General features: G+C 43.2%; 1 protein-coding gene across 1 annotated transcript; it reads left to right on the forward strand.

Moving 5' to 3' along the window:
* The first annotated feature begins 409 nt into the window (after positions 1–409).
* kdm4aa (lysine (K)-specific demethylase 4A, genome duplicate a) lies at positions 410–17365 on the forward strand. Its single transcript, XM_070908360.1, has 22 exons — positions 410–474; positions 1958–2124; positions 3763–3938; positions 4121–4235; positions 4420–4613; positions 5519–5568; positions 5886–5989; positions 6072–6209; positions 7051–7283; positions 8004–8167; positions 8497–8903; positions 9374–9473; positions 9614–9798; positions 10549–10753; positions 11526–11602; positions 11816–11871; positions 12567–12675; positions 13498–13686; positions 13848–14018; positions 15072–15191; positions 16474–16566; positions 16695–17365. The coding sequence occupies exons 2-22, from the start codon at positions 1987–1989 to the stop codon at positions 16833–16835; spliced, it is 3165 nt and encodes a 1054-aa protein (XP_070764461.1). The 5' UTR covers positions 410–474; positions 1958–1986; the 3' UTR covers positions 16836–17365.
* The last annotated feature ends 6516 nt before the right edge of the window (positions 17366–23881 follow it).

Below are 23881 nucleotides of genomic sequence, written 5' to 3' on the forward strand. Positions count from 1 at the left end.
GATTATCACAGTAGGTTCATCTTGAAAGTTAGATTGAATAATTGGAGGTCTGAATACTGATCTAAATTACTGTGTATCTATTCATATTATATAGCTTAAAATATGCATATATCTAATTTGACTGAGGGGGTAGATAGAGTGCAGTAAAATATCAGAATAATCAGAATTTCTCCCAAAGTGTGTTTTTTAATCTCTGACAGACTAGGAAATTCTGGTGCAGCATTATTTATCAGCTGAGCTCTCTGCATTTGAAACACATACTGTATGAGGCATGGTCTGGAAAAGAGGGCGTTGTGATTGGCTGGGGGACTACGGAAGCACCTCCCGCCGAGCTCCATGTAAACAAACACACACTGGGCATGCGTCACTGGAATAATGGAGGACTGTCTTTGCTACCCGGACTGATGATGTCTGTATTTCTACTCTACTACCTGTGATCTGAGGAAATAACAACTCGCCAACATTTCAGCGCGTGTAAGTTAATATTTGACACTTCAGAATGAGTTTGTTTGCAGGAAAGTAGGAGTAGCTCTTAAGTTTGTGCACAAGAAACTGACGGTCAGCAACAAGCCATGTTTGCTAGTTGGTTAGCTGAGAGCGGAGGCAGCTGTCAGATCTCTGAGTCCGCTACTTAGCGGTTGCCTCGGCTTTCAATAAAGTATTATCCGGTTTGACAGGGCGACTCACATTGTCTGTAAATGTTGGTTACTTGCTGTTTACTCCTGAGTATGACAGTGGTTTGGTTTCTGTTGACTGCACTTTTGACACCCGAGACGCAGAGAAAGCTATCTCGCAGTTAGCATGTTAGCTAGCGGACTAGCTAAATATTTTTCCGAGGAGCAGCGCTGTCAGTGGGCCACGGCGTGTGACGGACGTGGTATTCGCCCAATCACTGGCTTAAGCTAGAATCAGTCAGGAGTGGTGTCCAATCACTGTTACACGGCAGCCCCCCAAGTCCTGCTAGTAAAGTCCGTAATGCCAGAGTACGTTACCTGCTAGCTAAAAGTTGAACGTCTTGGTTGGTTAACTGTATACGAAAGGATTCCTGTAATGCACATCACGTAACTAATGTAGTCTAATTGGAGGACTCAGGACTCATGGAGTTTTTTGTTTTCACAAAGGTAATAATGGTTTCACAAACCTGAAACTGGGTTATAAAATTGTTTTTCGGTGTCCATATTAATTAAGGCCAGGTTTGACTACCTGCTATAGTGGTTTCTGTCGTCTGGAACCAGGTCTCTGGAGTCTGCTTGTTAATCAAGTTCAGGTGTGACAAGTTGAAGTATAGTTTGGTCTAGACCTGGTCTAATGTGGTCTGGGGGGAGAAAGACAGTCATTTTGTCCTCTTTTTTTTAATTTTTAAAACATTTTTACAGATACAATAAAGCTTCCACAAATTCGAAATAGGATTTTAAACAGTCTCTAGTGTCCTCTATAGTCCAACCCTAGTCCAGGTTTGAACCGTCTAAACATAGTGTTTTTTTGAGCTAGATCAGATTTTTTGGTCTGGATGGCGAAAACACAGTTAAATCGCCTTTTTTCCTGTTTCACAAACGGAATAAAAATATCATTAATCTGACTCTGAGTCTAACAGCTATGTATATATGTACGTGTGTGTGTGTGTATATATACAGTGGTATACAGTGGTATACAGTAATTTGTGTCAGTTTAGGGGTCCTTGACATGAAAGCATTTGAGAACCACTGATATATAGTACTGTTTCAATAACTTTACATGATGTAACAATGGAGAAGACTATTATAATATTATATTATCCCTTAACTCCTGAATCGGAGAACACCTTCAGTAGTGTACTTCTGATGGCCTATTACAGTCAAGTAGATTGGGTCCTTTTTAAGAAACTGCTTTGAAGTGAGCAAGACACAGTCAAACATGTAACTGTCAGACACATAGGCTCGACGTTTTCATGATCCTGTCCATGTTCTCCACCAATCAGAGTTCAGGGGTCAAAGGATAAATCCCAAGATGACCACAGACATGGCGGCCCAAAGCCTGGGCTCGAGGATAATGACGTTCACCCCCTCCAAAGAGGAGTTCAAGGACTTCAGCCGGTACATTGCCTATATGGAGTCGCAAGGAGCACACAAAGCCGGAATGGCAAAAGTAAGTAGGATCTGTTGTGTTTTTTCTCAGGTTATTACATTACTTTACATTACATTTATTTAACTGATGGTTCCAAAGCGACAACCCTAAAACTGCAAGAATCGTGTATGCACATCAACTTGATGTAAATATGCAGAACTGCTTCAAGTGCTGCATATAGAAACGATAATAGACAGAGAAAGAGTAAGAAACGGAAGATGCGTAGAGTTTCGGCTGTCCTGGTGTCAGTGGGGAGCCCCGTCCCGCCATTGTGGATCCAGGACAGCAGACAGACAGATTTGTTGAGCGGTATCTGGGTCATCTTTGTAGTGAGGGAGTAGCAACCTGATTGGCAGTAGCAAGAGTACAAGTGCTTCTAAATGAAAACATTTAGGACAAAACAACAAAAGGCACCTGATATAATGTTAGCTAAATAGCCAGCTAGCCTTCAGTCAGTCTTCAGCTACAGAACCTCGACCAACAGTTGAACTGGTGTTGAGGATCTTGAGGAAGAGGAGGAGGATGTGGGCTGGCTATTGTTTTTGTATAATGGGCTGCGACCGGCCTACCGGGATTTCTCTTGGTGCTCCCGATCTCACTTAGTTTTAAATGATTAGTTTGTAATCGCACACTGTGCTAATAAATAATTTTTCCGGTTCACACATATCTATTTTCAGGGGCAAGTGAAGTACTCGCACTGTAAAGCCCTGGATGGGCCTGAGCCGTTCACAGCACGGTAGGCAAGTGTCCAGTGTCTTGAATCGGATTCGAGGAGCGGTGTAGTGTGGCAGAACTTGAGTAGGTTGAAGACTAGCCGAGTGGTGAAGGCACAGGGTTCAGGCACAGATTCTCTCCATGTTACGCTGTAAGTGGGGTCCTTGAGGTAGGATGTGAAGAGCCTGAGACTCCTGGTTCTTTGAGGGTGGAGAGGAGGATCTGGCGGTTCACCAGGATGACAATGGAGGAGAGGGAGGCTGCTCTAGAAGTGTGGAGTTCCCTCTGGGATGGCAAGGCTCAGGTTGTTCTGGTGGAGACGTGCAGAAAGTTGAATTAGGACGGCATAATGTTTTCAGGAAGAAATGGAAGAAGAGAGACGGATGTGTCATTCCTTACATCAGAAGGGTCGATTGTGGGTTTCTTTAAAAGAGGTTTCTCTCACAGCTGCTTTTAGAATATTAGGAAAAGAACCAGTTGTCGAAGAGGTACTGATGAGGTGGGTGAGGAAAGGAAGGAGGTCTGGAGCAATGGGCTGAAGAAGGTGAGGGTCATAGGGTCAAGAGGGCAGGTGTATATACATGCCCTTAACTCAGGTTTTAACTGAATAAATCTACATTTGTATTAGTGTACTCCAATAGTTAACATGGTAAATTTGGCATAATGTACTGCATCTACTTTCTTTCTGATTGCTGTTGCGCTAACATCAATGAAACTCAGCACCCCCTGCAGATGTTTCACATTAAAAGCATACCAGGCAAAGGAGGGATTATGTCCTTTTGAGCTGATGGAAGGCTTTTAATGTGAAACATCTGTGCAGGATATGTTGAGTTTCACTGGTGGTAGCAAAAATGACAAAATAACTGTAATATATTATACATTTCCACAGCACGTCATGTCTTTTCTCGAACTGAATTTTGTTTCCGTTCTGTTCTTCTCTCGCAGGTCGTTCCGCCTAAAGGCTGGAAACCCAGACGGACGTACGATGACATCGACGACCTCGTGATCCCCGCTCCCATTCAGCAGGTGGTAACCGGCCAATCGGGACTGTTCACGCAGTACAACATCCAGAAGAAGCCAATGACCGTCCACGAGTTCCGCAAGACCTCCAACATGGACAAGTCAGTTTACGTAGTCAGATTATGAGCCACAGTCGATTCATAAATGTCTTTCACACTATGACTTATAAGATTATAATGTAGATAAACTGGTCCAGTGTGTGATTTCCATTTATAATCACTTTGATTGATCCTTGGACTTCAAATGGTTTTCTCTGAATAGCTCAAAACATTTCTCACCCTAGGTTCTGCAATCCCAGATATGTGGATTTTGAGGAGCTGGAGAGGAAGTTTTGGAAGAACCTGACCTTCAACCCACCCCTTTATGGGGCTGATGTCAGTGGAACGCTGTATGACCCAGTGAGTGGTAATAAGTTGGATAGTGTCACCATCTGGAACTGGAATTTTATGCTTCCCACACTCAATCCCACACATTCTTTAGTAATTTCTTGTTTTCCTGATCAGTTAAAAGGTGCCATGTGTCGCATTTTTACATCCGCGTCATCGCGACTCACGGCCCTCTGCTGAATCCCTCCTTTTGCAGGATGTGACTGAATGGAACATCGGCCGTCTCAACACCATTCTGGACACCGTGGAGAACGAGAGCGGGATCAAGATCAAAGGGGTCAACACACCGTACCTCTATTTTGGGATGTGGAAAAGTGCCTTCGCGTGGCACACTGAGGACATGGATCTGTACAGCATCAACTACCTGCACTTTGGAGAGCCAAAGTCCTGGTACGGTCACTGACACACCCTCACACTGCTGGACAGACACATGTCATACATTGTAATAATTTAAATGAACACAGTATACGCTATGTATTCAACATATCACATACATCTGTAGTTTTTATATTTACCAGAAGAGAGCATTAGGCATGGAAACTAGAAATAGAAAAAAAAAAAACTTTATTCAACTATATTGTTTTCAGCTGAGTGGTTTTGAATATAATGCCATGTAAATTAGCTTTGTTTTTAGTGGAGAAGGTTCTATGACATAAAATGCGTCAGTAGATACCCCCACTCGTGGATTTTGAAGCTTTTACGTGTCTTAAAAAAGGTGGTTGCTAACAAGTGGCTAAATGAGACTACAGAGGTTGTTGCGGACATTAACGTGTTCATGCCGAACACGGAAAGTCATCTACTCACTAGTCCGCCTTTACAGCCGCCTTGTGTTTATACTCTATGTGTCTATATATCTATATCTATTTATATTCTCTTAAAAGTGAAGCTTAGTGGTGGTGACGTTGCAGTAATGCCACTGTGGTGTAGTTCGTTGATAGCCTAACGTTAGCTTTTTACTTCTAGCAATTCCATTTACGCTTCAAAAATCATAAAAGTGGTGTTCATTAGTGAAGATTATCTTGCTGAACAAAACGTGTAAGTATCATAAAACTTATTTTTTGCAATAATCTCATTGGCTTTTAGTGGAGGGAGCCAGGGCGATGCTAACTTCCGGGTTGGACCACAAAAATACATCATCCCTGAAGCACTTTTACTTATAGTCTTCGTTCTCCAAAGCAACAAACGACCATAAACAAGCAGAGATCTCATCCAAAGTAAAAACGAGCTTTACTTTGCTGCCAATATCACCGCCATCATTTTATATGTTATGTATTTGTACTTCTGCTGCTCTTCAGGTATGTTGTCCCACCAGAGCACGGGAAAAGACTGGAACGACTTGCCAAGGGTATGTGATGGGTTCTCGCAGAACTCCAAAGATGGATTTTAATGAGCTTCAACAGGCACTCATCTCATTTGTCTCTAATCCCCAAAGAAAATGGATCATTCACACTATTGTTACACATTACTGGGTGCCACAAGTCACATCTACTGGTCATGCTCAGTGGTTGTAAAGAGGAAGTCAAAACTGCTACAGTACTGTATGGAAAGTACCTCAGAGACCATAACAACAATTACATTGACAAGTCCCATTCAAGAGTTTAACTTAAAATTCATAAACACCACAGAGGGAGGGTCATCTTCACTATTTTCCTGTATTTCCAGGTTTCTTTCCAGGGAATGCTCAGAGCTGTGAAGCCTTCCTGCGCCACAAGATGACTTTAATTTCCCCCTCAATCCTCAAAAAATACGGCATACCATTTGAGAAGGTGAGCTTTCATTTACTCTGTGTGGACCTCGTGACATTGTGGAGGAAGTGCTCTTGTAATTCTGTGCTGTTTTTATATGCAGGTCACTCAGGAGGCTGGTCAGTTCATTGTGACGTTCCCGTTCGGCTATCATGCCGGCTTCAACCATGGCTTCAACTGCGCCGAGTCGACCAACTTCGCCACCCAGCGGTGGATTGATTACGGCAAACAGGCGACGCTGGTACGCAGACACAGAATTTAAACTGATGCAAATCTTAATTTAATGATTAATCACGTGGTTCATGGTGTCACATTATTTTCTTGACACACCTAGCTTGCAAGCACTAAGCGATAATCACCAAAAACAAGACTTGGGTAACTGTCACACCTGTAGTTCGATCATTTGGTCTGGGGGGCAAAAAAAGAATGTTGGTCCGTTTTCACACCGACTACTATTGACAATTCCCATGATCAGCAGATGGATTTGATAGTAGTTTTGAAGTAGTAATTCTTTTGAATTCAGGCCAAAATCACATATCTGTCATCATACAATCCCATGGTCGGTCACAAACACACCGAATCCGACTGAAAGCACACTGAGACCCTCCTTTTCAAGTGGTCTCGGTCCCGTTGCTTGGTGCGCAGTAGACTGTACTTCAGTTTTCACACCGGCCTAAACGAACAGACAGTCAGTGTTGGATGGAACATACTAACTAACTATTCTGTTCTTAAAACCTTACCAGCAAGTAAGGCTAAAATGTCAGGTTCATCCTGAGGTTGGCAGAAGTAATGGGGTCAAAAATCAAAGGGTAAGCATCGTTGTCCTGATCATGTCGGGGGGGAATCATCCACTGGGAAGCTTGAGTGTGCTCAGCATATCTAGTTTAGATTTTAACATTGCAAGCGAAAACCTTGACCTGATGGTTCTAAAAGGTCTGGGCCCGCAAACACTCCTGGGATCGTCCCCTTAGAACCAGAATATCAGAATTACTCAAGAGAATACTATCAATCCCAACAACGACTGCAACTGTCCTCAAACCTGGACTAAACTGTTGATCTGTGTCTCCTCCCCCCTCCCCCAGTGTTCGTGCCGTCAGGACATGGTGAAGATCTCCATGGATGTGTTTGTGCGCAGGTTTCAGCCCGACCGCTACAAGCTGTGGAAAGCAGGGAAAGACAACACTCCCATTGACCACTCCAAGCCCACGCCGGAGGCTGCTGAATTTCTGAAAGAGGACGAGGCCGAGCCTTCAAAAGAGAGTCCCGGTGACGCTGGGTCTGAGGAGCCCGCTGCTCCTGTCCAGGAGGACAAAAGGTCTGGGTTTACACTCGCCACTACTACACATGTCTTACTACATTCACTGGTTTATCTCCTGCGGATGTGAATTGTAGGCCATGTCAATGATCAACTATTTACACAGCGTATTCTTTGCAACACAACCCATGTTAAATAAGTATTTGAATCATCAATTGGATAAACACGAGTAAATGATTTCAGTCATAAATTAAGTGAAATTAAATGTCTTTACTCCAGAGTTTTAAAAATCCCCAAAAACTTTTGTTGATTCAAATAGTTTCGTTCAGTTCGATTACTACATAGCCAGTGACCACAGATTTGTAGTCACTGTTCAGGGCTGGTTCTGACCGTCTTCAAGTTCAGTAGTATGTTCGGTCTGTTGCCAGTTCAAGCTGTTGCGTCCAGTTCAGTACAAAACTAGTTCTACACTGTACGAGCACTGTTTATAAGGTTAATGGCTCAGTTGTCAAATCGGATTGTTTCTGTGGCTTTTGTAGTCTTTTTTTAATAACCTTTTAGCGAGGATGTAACGTACTGTGTATCACGACTTGGCTGACAAGTGCTCTCAGTCGCCAGTAAAAACTCCTGACTCGGTCCGTGACAATAGTGGTTCAGTGTAGTCTGTTCACCATACCTCTACTTGACCAAGTTGCTTTGCTGCCACTAGTCTATGACAAACAGTCTTTCCCCTTTGAGTCCTGTCTGACACGTCTTCACTGATGTCATTCCTTGCATCAGTCCAAAGCCTCAGGCTGGGACAAAGCGTCAGCTTGAAGCTATCGAAGCCTCTGAAGACGTCAAGCCCGAGCTGACCGCGAAGGAGACTGAGGAGGTGGAGCCACAGAAGGCCAAGCTGTCGCGCAAGGAGTCTCCGACTAAAGTCCCTGTCAAGCCAGATAAAGGTACCGCACAGTTCTTAGAGATCTTTTTTTTTTTTTTTTTTGCTTTTGGGTTTTGTGTTCATACTAAGAAAAGTATTTTTTAAGATGGGAGCATTTTCAGTCTAGCTAATATTTCAGTCAGCTAATAAAACTGTGTGCAGATGATTATTTTCCAATAAAATTACTGCAGCGAACAAACGAAAGCTAAAGCTGTCCAGGTGGAATTTCCCTCATACTAACATGTCGACCTAATTAGAGTGTATTAGGCTAAATCCACAGTAAGTAGTTGTTTTGTAGGATGTAACCAACTGTAATGGTTCGGGACGATCATTGCTGCGTTGTTCTTTCAGACGCGGTCAAAGTCAAGCCGGAGCCTAAGAAGGAGAAAGACTCCAAGCCACAGACTAAATCTCAGTCCAAAGCCAGCGCTAAGAAAACGTCAAACAGACGAAGCCCCTCAAAAAAGGAGAAGAACGGCGTGTCCGCTGCAGACGTCGGTCCTCCCGAGCCTGTCGAGAGCCAGGTGGCGGCTCCGTGCTCCTCCGAGGAGGCCGGCAGCAGCGAGGAGCCTCGGCTGGGCAGCATCAGTAGCTGCAGCCCGGCGCACAAACTATTTCAGAGGACGCTGAGCCCCGCGGACGTCCTGCACGTTCACAGCTATGCCAAAGGAGACTACGGAGAGGGCGAGGCGCTGCCCAAGGAGGAGAAGAAGAGTGAGGGCAGCGACGACGAGACGGAGACAGACTCTAGACATGTTGTGAGTGGACACAGATGTTACGCACATTTGATACTGTACTTCACTTCTTAATGGACCACAACAGTGTTTTTTATTTTGCATGTTTGAGATGCTCAACTATAAGTTGTGTACACTATAGTTGACATTTTTCCAACCATTGGTTCAGTACGCTTTGTGTAAAGACTTGAGACTAGAATCCATTGCAGCGATCAGGTCCCTGCCTTCATGCAGCTTTTGGCCTGTTATTGCTTTCAAGGATGCTCAGACATCAGGATTAGGGTTAGGCTAAACCCTAACCCCACTTTCAGGGAGCTGTCATGTCGTCCATCTTTATATACAGTAGTATGCTTGAGACACTACAGAAACAACACAAGACAAAATAAAGACGACGAACATTCACTGTGATGTGTTTGGCTATGTGGTGCAAGTATTAGGTTGGTAAGCATGCAAAAAGTATAAGTATATAGCAATAAGTATTGGTGTCTCTCCAGCAGGTGGCAGAAGAGGTAGCTGGAGATGAAGAGCCGCAGAGTGATCTGGGGCAGCTGCCAGGCCACCATCCACTCATAAAGGACGGCATGAGTGACGAAGGTCTGTCGCATTAACGTTAACTTGAGCGGGACGCCTCACCGTCGTGTTTGATATCGACTGAATATGACATTTATAGAACTGTGCTTTAGCTCTGTAGTTGTCATTTGATCTGAATGTTAACTTTGCTGTTTGTGCCGCAGAGGCTCCACATGAGGCCCCCCCGGTAGAGGAAGGTGGTCTGGAAGGGGAAAGCTGGGCCAAACACCTGGCTCACCTGTGGCAGAGCAGACCTCCCAACCTGAAGAAAGAGAGGGAGTACAACCAGCGCATGGGCTCCAAACCTCCATACTGCTCCATATGCATGTTGTTCCACACATACCAACAGGTAATTGGCACCAGACCAGACTCTAGTCATCTAATGAGCTACACCAAGATGAGAGAAAAAAAAAATGTAATAACCACTCCATTTGTGATTGAAACTTTTTTAACATGTTAAGTATCCATTCAGGAGGCAGGGAGGGTCTGAAGAAAGAAACAGTCCAGTTGCATTATGGGAAATCCCATGTTTCTGGATCCTGACCACACTGGATATCGACATGTCGATATATGTCGACCTCTGCAGCATCAATTTTCATGTGTGTTGACAACTTAACTATGGAATACTAAATCGCTGGAGTGCCTAACACTTCAAGGGCAAGTTTAAATTTGAAGTGCAAAATGAAATGTTGTTGCGCATTATGTTCATTCTTGCACACAAATTATTAATTCAAAAGCATGATTTATCAATTTTTGCACACAAATTAAAAAAATTTTTGTCTGTGACACATGCTACAGTCTCCTTGATGAATGTGCTGCAGATCTTGTAATATAACAGAGACATAATATCAGGTTTTGCCAATAAGTACTTAAGTGCATCAGATTTTGCCTCAGGTGCTATGTACAGAGGTACCAACAGAGATTATGGAGGATAATAACCTGGATGGGTGGAATACAAGTGTCCTTTGAACCAGTAAGTTGTCAATGGAGGGAAGTTGCAGTTTTTAGGGAAAGTCCATGTTCAGAATAGGATGCTACTCGCCGTGTGACGTGTTGCCAAGCTCCCGTGTTTCTGTGTGCTCTGTGCGCCTGCTGTCAGACCGAATGTGCGAACAGCGTAGACGGTCCCGTCATGGTGGGCGGCGGGCGGATGCGGACCAAACCTCTGATCCCGGAGATGTGCTTCACCACCACCACAGAGGAGGACTCCGAGTGTGAGGAGCAGCCCGTCACGCCTCATCTAGAGGAGGACGGAACCAGCCTCCTGATCAGCTGCTCTCAGTGCAGCGTCCGGATTCACACCAGTCAGTACACACACGCACTTGAAGTTGAAATTTTCATTCCCCCCCAATTTCCTCATACGTCATTAGCACAGAAATCTGTTACTACTGAATTAGACAGCAGATCTTCGGCACAACGCGACCACTTAAACCTGCGCCGCTGAAACACTGTTTGTGGGTGGTAGCATATGCTAACAGTCCTTCATAATGACATGACAGCGGCTGTATTTGAAACCGCCTACTATACTAGCAGTACGTACTGCTTTGACCAAAATGTAGCATGTAGTATGCGGTAAGCAAACAAAACCAAATATGTAGTATGCCAATAGAGTGTTTTTGTAGGCAAACCCAGAAGTTAGCGTCGCCCTGGTTCCCTCGACTAAAAGCTAATGGGATTGTTCCATGGGATTTTGGATTATTGCAGAAAATAAGCTCCGTGGCAAAACAAAAGTTTATGATACTTACGCGTTTTGTTCAGCAAGATAATCTTCACTAATGAACACCACCTTTATCATTTCTGAAGCATAAATGGAATCGCCAGAAGTAAAAAGCTAAGGTTAGGCTATAAACAAACTACACCACGGTCGCATTACTTCAACGTCACCACCACTAAGCTTCACTTTTAAGAGAATATAGATAGATATAGATAAAGAGTACTACTATGAAATGCAGTATGTAGTTCTTCCTGTATACTGCATTTGTTGGTAGTATGTAGTAGGCGGGTTCCGAATACGGTCAGTGAGTCTATCAGCCGTTACACCAGTGTGTCAGTGTCTTTGTGTTTGTTATATTCCAGGCTGTTACGGTGTGGATCCAGCCAGTGTGAGCAAGGAGTGGAAATGTGCCCGCTGCAAGGCCCACGCCATGACTGAGGTCAGTGAACTCTCCAGGGTGGATTTACTCTATATGGTTTGTTGTTGTTGTTGTTGTTTCATTTGAGCCTTCTGAGTATCCAATTTTTTTTCTGATGGCCAACTCTAACCGCCCACAATAATGAGGTTGGCTTGCAAGTCAAATGTATTTTCAGTGGCCTACTAGCTACAATACAACTAGCTACAGCTGATTGATGGCATGCTCTGTTTGCAGAATTGCTGTTTATGTTCGCTGAGAGGCGGAGCCTTGCAGAAAGCCAACAACAACAAGTAAGTTGCTCCAGAGTCATCAGGATTAGGGAAGTACATAAATACTTTATCCTTGAACAGGATAACATTTGGTCACAAGTCAAATGCTACACAAACAAACACACGACTGACTTACCTTTCTGCTGTCGAAACACTGTCTCTGGACAGTCTCTTCTTTGCACAGAAAAGATTCTTTTGACTTTCCCCAATGCTGCGAATGCTTTTCCATCAGTAATCTGATAATGTGGAAGGTTGGCTTGGTTTCGATTGGGTTCTGACTTATTGTCCTAATGGATAATGGTGAAAATTACAAACAGCCAAGCGAAGAGTCTTGTCAAACGAACCCTGTTAGCACAGTAGAATAAGTGCCGTTCTGTATTTAACAGGAATCAGCTGTCAATGAAAAAGAATAAGAAAACTATCAGTCTCTCAATCCATCAACAGTCAGATCACAGTTAAACCTTTTCAAAGGTGAATTAGGCCCAAGTACTTCCATTAACCATATAACACAGCCCTCAACTAAATAATGTCACAATACCACACAGCATTACATTGTAAATGTCAAGTCTTTGCATATAGGAGTTGTGTATGTGTGACAGTGTGTACTATTTAGTTTTATAGTGATTAGAAAATGGACAGCAGCAGGCATCTTACTGCTTGATGAAGCCAATGTACCATTTGTAACGTGTGTGTGTGTGTGTGTGTGTGTGTCGCAGGTGGGTACACGTGCTGTGCGCAGTGGCTGTGCTGGAGGCGCGCTTTGTCAACATCACTGAAAGAAGTCCGGTCGATTTAAGTGGAATCCCTTTGCAGAGATTTAAACTGGTGAGTTCAAATCGAAACGGTCACGCTTCTTATGGATAAGCTACCGTGACATTCAAAGCTGGTTGGAATGTACCCAATCCTGATCGAAGCGGTTTGATATTGGGTATCTGCTAATACCGAGTCCGATGGAATACTCATTGTTACCCGAATGTTGATCACGTCAACGTCGGTCACATTGAAGTAACAAGTGTAGCCTACAACATTTGGCACACCTTCTTTTTCACAAGCTTCTTGATCCAAATACTGAAGGTCCTGCTTAAAAAGGTCAAGTTACAGATCAGCTGCATTTTACTAGAGAGCACATGTTGTTGAGTGGTCAGTATGACATGAATTTACCAAGACAACAGGTAAACGTGGAGGAAGTGTTGAAGTGTTGAGTAAATTAAAACGGGACCATTCAGAAATCAGGAGGTCTTCTTACTAAAATATGATCAAATATACTTATAACAGGATGAAGTAGAAGTAATGGCCCGTCGGTAATATAAGCTTGTCTCAAATAAAGGCCTGGTTCTCTCTGCAGGTGAGCGCTTACATTTGAGCATTACTATCTGAGCTTTTACAGTATATCTAGGTCCCAAACTGTGGTCCTCGCACAGAATTCAAACGAGGGCAGACTGGAATCCGAAGGATTATCCAGCCATCCGTGCTTAAATCTTGAAGGCCAATTGATCTAACAGGATGTGAGGTTATTAAGTGTGAAAGTGTCTAACTGCACTCAAGCTAATACGAGCCCCTCGTGTATTAGCTTCTCCTTCATCGAGTCATTTCAAATGCACTGCAGTTTCCTGAGCCCTGGCTCTCCTGTGTTTTAATCTCTGCCAGAAATGTTACTACTGCAAGAAGCGAATGAAGAAGGCGTCTGGCTGCTGCGTGCAGTGCTCTCATGGCCGCTGTCCCACTGCCTACCACCCCACCTGTGCCCAGGCTGCTGGAGTACTCATGCAGCCAGATGAATGGCCCTTTGTGGTCCATGTTACCTGCTGTCGACACAAAGGCCCCACTCAGATTGAGGTAAGGAGCGGCTGAGGATCTGGTTTTAGGACTTTCCGTGAACTAGAAATGCATTATTTACACTGTTACACTAGGGTGCCCCACATATCAGAGAATACCGAAGCAGTTTCCAGTCAACATTAGCAAGTCAAAAATGTGATATCTTGTATCTCCTCTGACAGCGCAATAAAGCAGCCATGCATGAGCTGACTGTGGGACAGAAGGTGATATGCAAGCACAAGAATGGCCGCTACTACCAGTGTGATGTGGTGCAGCTGTCTAAAGAGACATTCTACGAAGTCAACTTTGACGATGGTTCCTTCAGTGACAATCTCTTCCCCGAAGATATCGTGGTAGGTTCCGCTAGTTTGTCTAAATCTCGTAAACTCAAAAAAAAAGAAGAGAATTTTCCTTGTAGTATGGAAGTTACGGAGGTAACTGTGGTTCTGTGAATTCCTGGATAACTGGAAGTGGCAGTAAACAAAGTGGATTCGTCTCCTTGCGCTCTGAGCAGGTCGATATCTCATATAAACAAAGTCACGTTTGTGACATGCCAGCTATAGATGCCACGTGGTAGCCTACATCGGACCGCTCCGAATCTTCTCGCCCTAAAAGTGTCACGGGGAACAGACACCTAACCTGCTGGTCAACTGCAGAAGCCAATGGTAGAATAGCTGATGCTAGCGTGGACCCAGAAGAAGGCATTAAGGGGATAAAACCTTGAGAAAGTGCAAGGTTCTCTCCAGGTCGCTCAGATCTCCGATAGTGACATCCACCTCATTGTCGCCCAGGATGTGGCCACACCCCTGGTAGAATGACAGATGACAAGCGAGGGGGCAGGTGAAGCCTGTTTGATTGTCTCAACGATCCAGTGGCAGAGCCTTTGTTTAGACAGTGCACTGCTCAGAGCACCTAAAGCTCTGCATTGCCTCAGTGTACAGCCACAAACGCCCCAACTGGACACACTTTCCACTTTGCCTTTTTTCCCCACGAACAATGTTAAGCTACCATGAATGAAACTCGACACCTCCTCACGATTTTTTTCAATTGTGCTTTTAATGTGAAAAAAAAAACCCATCAGGAAGTGTTGATTGTTGTTGACGGTAGCTTTGCATCGACCAGGAGTTAGAAAGAAACCACTGGAATATTAGATTTGTCCATTGAGATTAAACAGTTGACATGCGTTCGGCTTGTACAGATAATCACCACTGAGGATGCTATTAATGGGTGGGGTGTTTCACATTTGCCTCAAGCACAAGAAGCGTTGGCATTTCCATTTGGATTTGGGGAAAAAAGTTTTGTGTTTTCAATCCTTTTGTCATGCTATACACACGTCAGGATGCATAAAATCGAATCCTTTGGTCAGTTTGGACTCAGGAACAACGTGTGTGTTTTTTTTCCGTCAGAGCCGAGACTGTGCTCAGCTTGGACCCCCACCGCAGGGGGAGGTGGTTCAGGTGCGATGGACAGACGGCCTGGTGTATGGAGCCAAATTTGTGGCAGCTCATGCCATCCACATGTACCTGGTGAGGTGAATTTTTCTTCTGTTTGTGTGTTTGTTGTTGAGTCACAATAGGCTAACAATTTGTATCCTACAGCACTGAAAACGTTTAGCTAAACTTTCAGTAGAAGGTAATTTACTTCTTTTTTTTTTTTCTTCTCCCTGCTCCTTTTCATGGAATGTGCACAATGGTGTTACATATTGCATCTTAAATTTTGTATAAAATAATACAACACTCCCTCTTTCTGAGAATATTAAGTGAGATGGACACATTTTAAGTAGATTGTAATATTACATCTGTAGGTGTTCTGGCGGCCTCGCAGTCTAAGCTAAGTTGGAAGTCCAGTTGGAGTAAGAGAAGCATGAGTTTTGAAGGCTTATCAGGTGCCATAAGCACTTTTAATAGGATTTTACTGCTGTGCATTAAAACTTAAAACAGGAACTAAAAGAAACACAAGGGGCAGGGATATCCTAGTTTCTATGAGTGACATGTTTTATGAATGATTGGTTGGCAGGTGAGCCGTATGCTCAAGGAACACAGAGAGATATTTATATAGATAGACAGACAAATCTATGTTCTTTGATTCAATTTTACATATAGCACCTCTTGAACTAGGTAATCCAGCGATGGCCATGAAATCAGCTTTATTGATTTTATTACAGTTGGTGACCATTTAATGTACAAAAGTCACAATGAATCGGGGTCTGAACTCCTCACTACTGTCACTCTGGGGGGAAAAAAAACGCAGATTGCAGGACTGAGGAACTTGAAATACCGCAGCAGCCTGTCACCTCTGGTGCTGTCGGATTGTCTTCGATAGGTTGGTGAACCGATTGGATCCTAATTAACTTGCCTGGTTTCTTTCCAAAATGCTGACGAGACAAGGTCGCTTTACCTGCAGCATTGACTGACTGTGAGCAGGTTTAAGTGAGCACAGGAGTCTCCTGGACTGCCTCTAAATTTCTCTCCATCTTAGGAACTGGTTTTAGTGCTAAAATGCTCTTAGAATGGTTCTTGGGAGTCCTAAAGTTAGGACTGAGTTCCCCTCATTTTTAGGAGTTTCTCCTAACTCAGCCAGGTAGGAGCTATTTTCAGCCTTAGAATGTTTTGTGAATACATCCCCCTGGCCTTGGCCATCAAACCTCGTATCTCTGGAACCTCCCGTCCATCTTTCAAAGGACAGAAAAGATGTTTCTTTCCCCCATTGTTAAGTTGTTGATGGCTGGTTGGCTTTTTTTGCTCATATTTTGAAAACTGCAGTTTAGCTCCACTTGACTGTGTCGTTTGCTACATTTCCGGAATGCAGGTGGAATTCGAGGATGGATCGCAGCTAACAGCCAAGAGAGACGACGTCTACGCTCTGGACGAGGAACTCCCCAAGAGGGTCAAATCCAGGCTGGTGAGTGCGACCCAGACCACGCAAACAGACTCTGTATTCCACCTGACATGTTTAAAAGTCTAATCCTGTGAAAGGCGTTGAAAAGGCGCGGCGGTGTTGTCATGCAGCCTTGTGTTTTGTCTCCGCAGTCGAAAGCATCAGACATGAGGTTTGACGGGATCTTTGAGGAGAAGGAGATCATCCAGGAGTCCAAGAGACAGAGAGTGATCAACTCACGTTACAGGGGGGACTACATAGAGCCTGTGATTTACAGAGCCATCATGGAGTAGCTTCTCAATCCTTGTCTGCCCCCCCCCCACACACACACACACACACACACACACACACACACACACACACACACCACCAGCACTGACAGACTGAACTGTGCTCACTGTACCTTAACCTTAGCAGCTAGGCACTGAGAGAGTGTAGCTCCAGATGACTTCCTTCAGGACCCACTTTGGACTGTGACTGTCTAATTTTTTTATTTTTTTTTTTGAACTTCTTGTTCATTCATCTTTGTCAAGTCAAAGATAATTCTATTTGCTTTGTGTGACTGTGATCAAGGAAACGGCAGTATTTTTTTTTTTTTTTTTAATTTTAGTTTCCTGAGGACTCCCAACACAAGTCCAGGCAGTACACAAACTGTAGGAAGCAATATTAAAAAATGGCATTTGTTCAATAAAGTAGCATTTTGACAGTAAGGCACCTATATGAAAAAAAAAAAAGAACCAGGCTGGAGTTAAACTTTAATCGCTCTTTACTAAACATTTCAATAAACTGCCACTCGAGTGTTTACCTACGTTTTAAAGGATCATATTAGCGTCATTTTATTGCTTCCCTACCGCCATTAGTGCCTATGATACGGAACCCGTCGGGTATCAAAGATTCATTTGTACCCTCACATTTAGACTGAATTTCAGTCTCTCAAATAAACAGCCTTATTGCAGTTATTCACTTAGTGTTCCCTGTTCCCTCCACACTCTCTAGGTTTAGAACTTTATTTGTGTGCCGGAATGATCAAAAAATCCTTAGGGTTCCGCAACTAACAATTCTTTTCATTACCAGTTAATCTGCCAGTTATTTTCTCCTACTATCGACTAATCGTTGTGTCTATACAAATATAGAATGATAATAAAAACAGATAAAAGAAGCACATTGGTGAAGGTGGAACTAGTAAATACTTGGCATTTTTCTGACTGAAGCAATTCATGTTGATTCATTTTCTCTTGATAGACAAACATGTTAGCCTACCGATACCTGCCAGACTCCATATTCTGAGGAGGCTAGGCTAGAGTTAATGCTATGCTGGTTTTATTTGGGAATATGCACCATGTATAGAGAAACCAATACTAAAGAAGGCCTGATATTGACATAGGGTCACCCTACAAGACAAGGCCACAACATTACAGGATATTGCAGGACCCTAACGACACACTGGGTTACCCGGTTGGTAATTAGGCCTTGTGGTGGTGTCCAATTTGAGATCCAAACCTGACCCGGAGACACAGAGCTATATTTTTTGCTAGATTTCATTGATTACCATTAGCTCGCCAGGCTAACTCGGCTGCGCCCCGTCTCTTTAGCTCTTCCCGCTGGGCGTTGCGTGTCTCCTTGCAACACATGGACATAGATTGACATTCCTAAATAAATGATCATTTGAAAATAACCACATCAACACAAATCCCTATCTTTAGCGGCATGAAAACAGTCCCATATCCAACACGAAAGGTGCAGGTAGCGGAGCTTTAGGCTTGACCCATCAGCGTTCGTCATCGGCTCCATTTACTTGCTGAAAGTCTCATTGGCTTTTACAAACTGTTTAACACCACACGATGTGAAACATGGGCTTGATAAAGCTACAGTCTTTGGAGTCCGTCGACATGGCTAGACTCTATTACCGGCGTGAATCAGAAATCAAAATTGCACTGGTGTTATCCTTTTTAATTAAAGGAACACTTCACCCCAGACGTTTTGTATCAGTTAGCTACTTGCCTCTGGTTGTACTTGCAATCCCTTCGTGAAAAACAAACGTGGCGGCCATTTCTTGCAACCATGAAGTTACAGGTAGATTCTTTTTAACAGCACACAAACACAAAAATAACTACTTTTATACCAGGGCAGGTGCAATACCTGAGTTTCTGTACCTATACCAAATCAATGAGATAATCCTGTTATACATACATTTGATATTAAAAAAAAAAAAAAAAGTGTGACCAAGATATGTATTGGAGCAGACGTTTACATTTTGGTTTGACGATGCGCATGTTGGACATATTGTTAGCACACAAGCGGAATACGGCAAACTTGACCACGAGCCATTTACAAGTTTTAGAGGTCGTTACTGAGCAGTGTTTCAGAAGAAGAAACCATTTCCCAAAAGAATTCCGGACTTTGTGGTTGTAACAAATGGATACAAAAATAATAACGTAAAGGATGAAGTGCTTTCTTTAAGTGGGAGCAATGCCATTTTAAACCACTGATTATGCCTCCTCTTCAACTGTACCTACGAACTGCATTCCTTTTACACTTAATGTAGTACAACTGAATATAGCTTTTACATGTTGACTTGTTTTACCAGCCTATTTATTAAGGTGCTTTGAGAAAGTAACCTCTGCATTGCAGACATGCGTCTGCAGTAATGCTGTGGAGGTTCAAGGTTGATGATGGTATGTTCTATTTTTTCTACAGTGTATATAAATGAATTTTAAAGAGCCCATTCAGATTTTTAATGCGCTTTGTCTACCCAGTTTTTTTCTCCCTTCACTCTTCTACTGAAAGTTGTGCATTGCACTTTTATTGAAGTCCGGTTTGCGAGGACATTTGAATAGTTGCGTGCTGCCATTGCTAATTTGTCCCCCCCCCCCCCAAAAAAAAAAAAATCCTGTTTTTAGAATGTTAATTGTACATTTATAAAATGTTATACAGATTGTGTCGCCCCTTCCCTCCTGGCCAAGCTCATTGATCACGTTGCACCCTAACCGCCACTGGGACAAGGCGGCCTTCAGATGTCGTCGACATGTTCTTGTTGTGGTGTGAGACGGCAGACAGAGGAACGCTAGTTTTCTAGTTAGTCGTTGCCAATTCAAAGACCCCGCTTTCATCAGTCCAGTGGAGAATTGAATTTATTTTATTCATAAAGTATCAACAGAGTTGTACATGGGGGAGGGGGGGGATTTTCTATTCTATTTTATTGCGTTTGTTTTTTGTAAAACATGTTCTATGTGTATTTTCACAGACACCTGTGAAGTGTAAATGTCATGTAGTCTTATTTTAAGATGTTACCCAGGAGACGAACTGTCCGTTCTTGTTGTCTCCTGAAAGAACCGAACTTCCAGATTTATCATTCAAGCATTTTGTAAAAATTCATTTTGTTTCAGTAAAGAAATTTGCTTCAGCGCTATTAGTCTGTCTTCATTCCACATTTACTCACTTCTTTATATATATATATATATATTTATATATATATATATATATATATATTTAGAATATATAGAAGTTCTAATAAGTAGTAGTAACAAGCCTAATAAGTCACTAAGCCATTAATAAGGGACTGCCAGGCTATGACAAATTTATCTTGCTAGTGTGTCACTAATAGTCAAGTCTTTAATAAATGCTTACGTGTTTCTAATAAGCCATCAAGTGTACAGTTACACGTTTGTAAAGAGTCTTTCTTGCATGATGAGTCTTTGATAAAGGTCTTTTTTTTTTACATTAAAATGCGTTTTTTTTTTATTTAATTTTTTTGGGGCATTTTATGTATGTATATTTATTTATATATATATATATATGTATATATATATATCATTTGTTGACACATGCAAAAAAAAAAAAGAGAATGTGAAAAGTCTTTGTTGCCGATTAGAACCTCATGGTGGCACCATCGTATTTGAAAGGGATTTAGCGAGCTGTGAGATAGTTAGGGCGCCCCCCCCCCCCCCCCCCCCCCCCCCCCCCGCCCCAAGTGCCAGCAAGCAGAGAGGAGAACAGATTCAAGTTTTGACAGCCAAATCTGGTTGGAAAAGATACATATATTAAGATATATATATACACTACTCACAAAAGGTTAGGGATATTCGACTTTCAGGTGAAATTTATGGACAATGTAAAAAGTTCATGCTACAGTGATATTATATCATGAAAGTAGGGCATTTAAATAGAAGCATGCAACAGTGGTTGGTATGCCACAACAAAAAATGTCAATGTCTCAATAACTTGTCATGTGTCCTTGAGCATCAATTACAGCTTGACAACGACGTCTCATGCTGTTCACAAGTCGACTTATTGTCTGCTGAGGTATGGCATTCCACTCTTCTTGAAGGGCTGCCCTCAGGTCATTGAGGTTCTGGGGTTCGGGTTACGACCCTCTACACGGCGACTCAGCTAATCCCATAGGTTTTCTATGGGATTCAGGTCTGGAGACAGTGCAGGCCGCTCCATTTGAGGTACCCCAGCCTCCAGCAGCCGTTCCCTGATGATGCGACCTCGATGAGCAGGGGCATTTTCGTCCATGAAGATGAAATCAGGCCTGTGTTGCTCATGCAGAGGCACAATGGCTGGATTAATGATGTTATTCAGGTAGTATCGGCTTGTCACAGTACCATTCACAAGGTGTAGGGCAGTTCTGTATTGACTAGACACACCTGCCCATTACTGAAACATTGAACAGTTGGACATGTGCATTCAAAAGTTAAGAGAAGGTCAAAATAGAGCGAGAGAAAGAGAGAATAAGGGAATGAGGCATAAAGAACTTGTGCTGAGCTTCATAAAAAGTTTCTGTAGTGACAACATAACCTGAAGGATGTTGGGTGTCTGAGGGTCTCATTGCTGAATCATCGCCAAAGAAAATCAAAACAGAATTTTGAAATAGGGTTTCCCCCCCCCCCCCCAAATCTGGCCTAGGTGATGCATCACAATAATGTGTAATTATCATCAAAGTCAATGAATGTTGAGCCATGTAGCCGGATGTGAAGGCTGGGCTCTGTGAACAGAAACCTTTCGAGTTGGATAGAATGGTTGCATTGTGGCCTGATTTGGAGCAGCCGTGTGCTCGGAATGTGCAATACGGCATGTGGAGCAAAGACTTCCACGAGGGCTGATTTAAAAAATTAGGATAGTCGCAGCAGCAGCAGCAGCTCGCAAACCAAACAGAAAGCCATCAGGCGGCGATGAGAGCCATGTTTCCGAACCGAGATTAAGCCATTTGTCTCTGGCACATACAAAGAAGGAAGATCATAGTCTGGCAAGCCCAAAGCTGGTGCCGGTGATGTGAGAGAGGCCTTCGAGTCTGTGAATGCAGATGTTCCCAAAACCCAAGGGAGAAGTGGATCCGAACTAACAATCAATCAGTGTCACAAAAAGAATGCTGGCGCTGTTTTAGCCAAAGTTTGAACATCATCCGAAGTGAACAAAAGACAGATCCGATCAAACTGGCCCATGGTACACATTTCATGCACCACAGTGTTGTTGCCTAATGCTGTCATAATATCATAACACACAGAGCTGTATCGGGGGGGGGGGGCAAACATTCCCGTTCCCCTGAGACAGATAGTGTTTGCTGGGTTTGTGCAGGCTTGTGTAGGCGATGGCCGTTGGCATCCACCACAGACATGTCAGTGAATCATGCATAATGGCAGTCTCACTTACTTCCTTGGCTTCACATCCTATAATATTTTTGTCCAGTAGGTAGTACTCAATGAAGATCTTTGTGGATGTAACTTCCTTTGCTTCCAACATGTGCTTTTGTTTACGTTTGTTAGGTTGTCAGGTGGACCCAAAATGTAAAAGGCTGGTGGAGTTGCTCAACGTGGACGGAGTCAAACAGCAACATTTTCATGGCAGGTAAAAAAAAAAAAAAGATTATAGTTGTTTTCGCCTTAGAAGTAATTAAAAATAGCAATAGTTTAGTGCGCGCTCCTGCGAAGGAGGCAAGCAGGACACCGACCCCCCCGCCCTGTTCCTCCGTCCTCCTCGGTAAAATACACCTGTATTTGTTGGATGCGAAATGAGTGAAACTATTCAAAAGGTTTAGATTTAATTGAAAAGTGCCGGTGCTTGGCAAATCACATGTATGTCGTTTTTTTCCCTTTTGCGATTCAACATAAAAAAAAACATATTTCCTGTGCATTCCCCCATGGGCTAGGCGTCATTAAATACCAGCTTTTTAAATGGAGTTTGGCGTGACGTTCTCTTCGTACAGAGCGGGACGTGTCGGCTACCGCCACTGGAGCAGCCTGCCTGAAGCCTGTGCGGAGAGGAGGGGGGACACCAAGTCTGCCCCTCAAGTGAGCTGCACAGCTACTTATATACTATAGGGGTGTTTTCACATAACGCTAATGTTGACCCATGTAAGCTACATCAGCAGCTTGGTGGCCAACGCGGCGGCAGGAAGAGCCGACGGATTTGAGGTCAACTTGAAAATTAACGGTATCCGTCCGGTAAGAGTCTATTACTGTCTGTTGCTTGCTAGCGTAGCCAGCTAGTCGTTGCTTATTATGTACTTCTTATAACGTTTTTACATTTAGCCAGTTCCCCTGATATTCCTGTTGTCATACCCATGCTGTTTGTTGACGGGCAGCGCGTTTTACATCTGCCACCACCAGCCCGAGGACTAGCGGCGGTTATTGAGGTAGCTATTGTAGCTAAAAAGCTATGGCTACTGTGGCGCTGACAGCCTGACACAGTTAATAAGCTATCTGCTAGCTGCAGTAACATCACCGCTCTTCATTTTGGCGTCACCGTCCTTACGTGTCACTGTTTCTCTAACGATGCATTCACTGCCGTATCTGCTCCAGTACAGAAACCCCGTGACATAACGCCAACAATACTCCACTTAAAGTTCAGTGTAAATGAAATGAACTATCTACTGACTCACGGCTTCGTTCTAACTTTTCATTTATCAATATTATATGTGACCAAACTGGCTCCCAAGCACAAATGAAAACGCTATTGTAACTTGCTCAACATGGACGGGTTCAAGTGTTATTCCTGGGTAAAGGCTGAAACTCGAGAGAGCGACATTCATTAACCTGGCCTGACCTCCGGCCGGCCGTGTCAGGGCAACACCAGTTTTATTCAATGTCTTCTCTGATTTAACACTTGGCTCGCCTAGCTCAGTGGTTCCCAACCTTTTTCTTAAGGGACCCCTGTTCTACCATTGGCTATACACTGACCTCCACCCCACCACCCACATACGATTTCAAAAAAGGTGAAAAAGTAGCCTACTTCTTTTTAAATATATATATATAACACATCTCTATGTCCACATTATGATTTTCTGGCTTTATAATAAATAAATAAAGAGATAAACTTAAATAACCCTTAAATTTAGTTG

The sequence above is a fragment of the Enoplosus armatus genome, chromosome 7 (genome assembly GCF_043641665.1).
Source record: "Enoplosus armatus isolate fEnoArm2 chromosome 7, fEnoArm2.hap1, whole genome shotgun sequence".
Lineage (NCBI taxonomy): Eukaryota > Metazoa > Chordata > Actinopteri > Centrarchiformes > Enoplosidae > Enoplosus > Enoplosus armatus.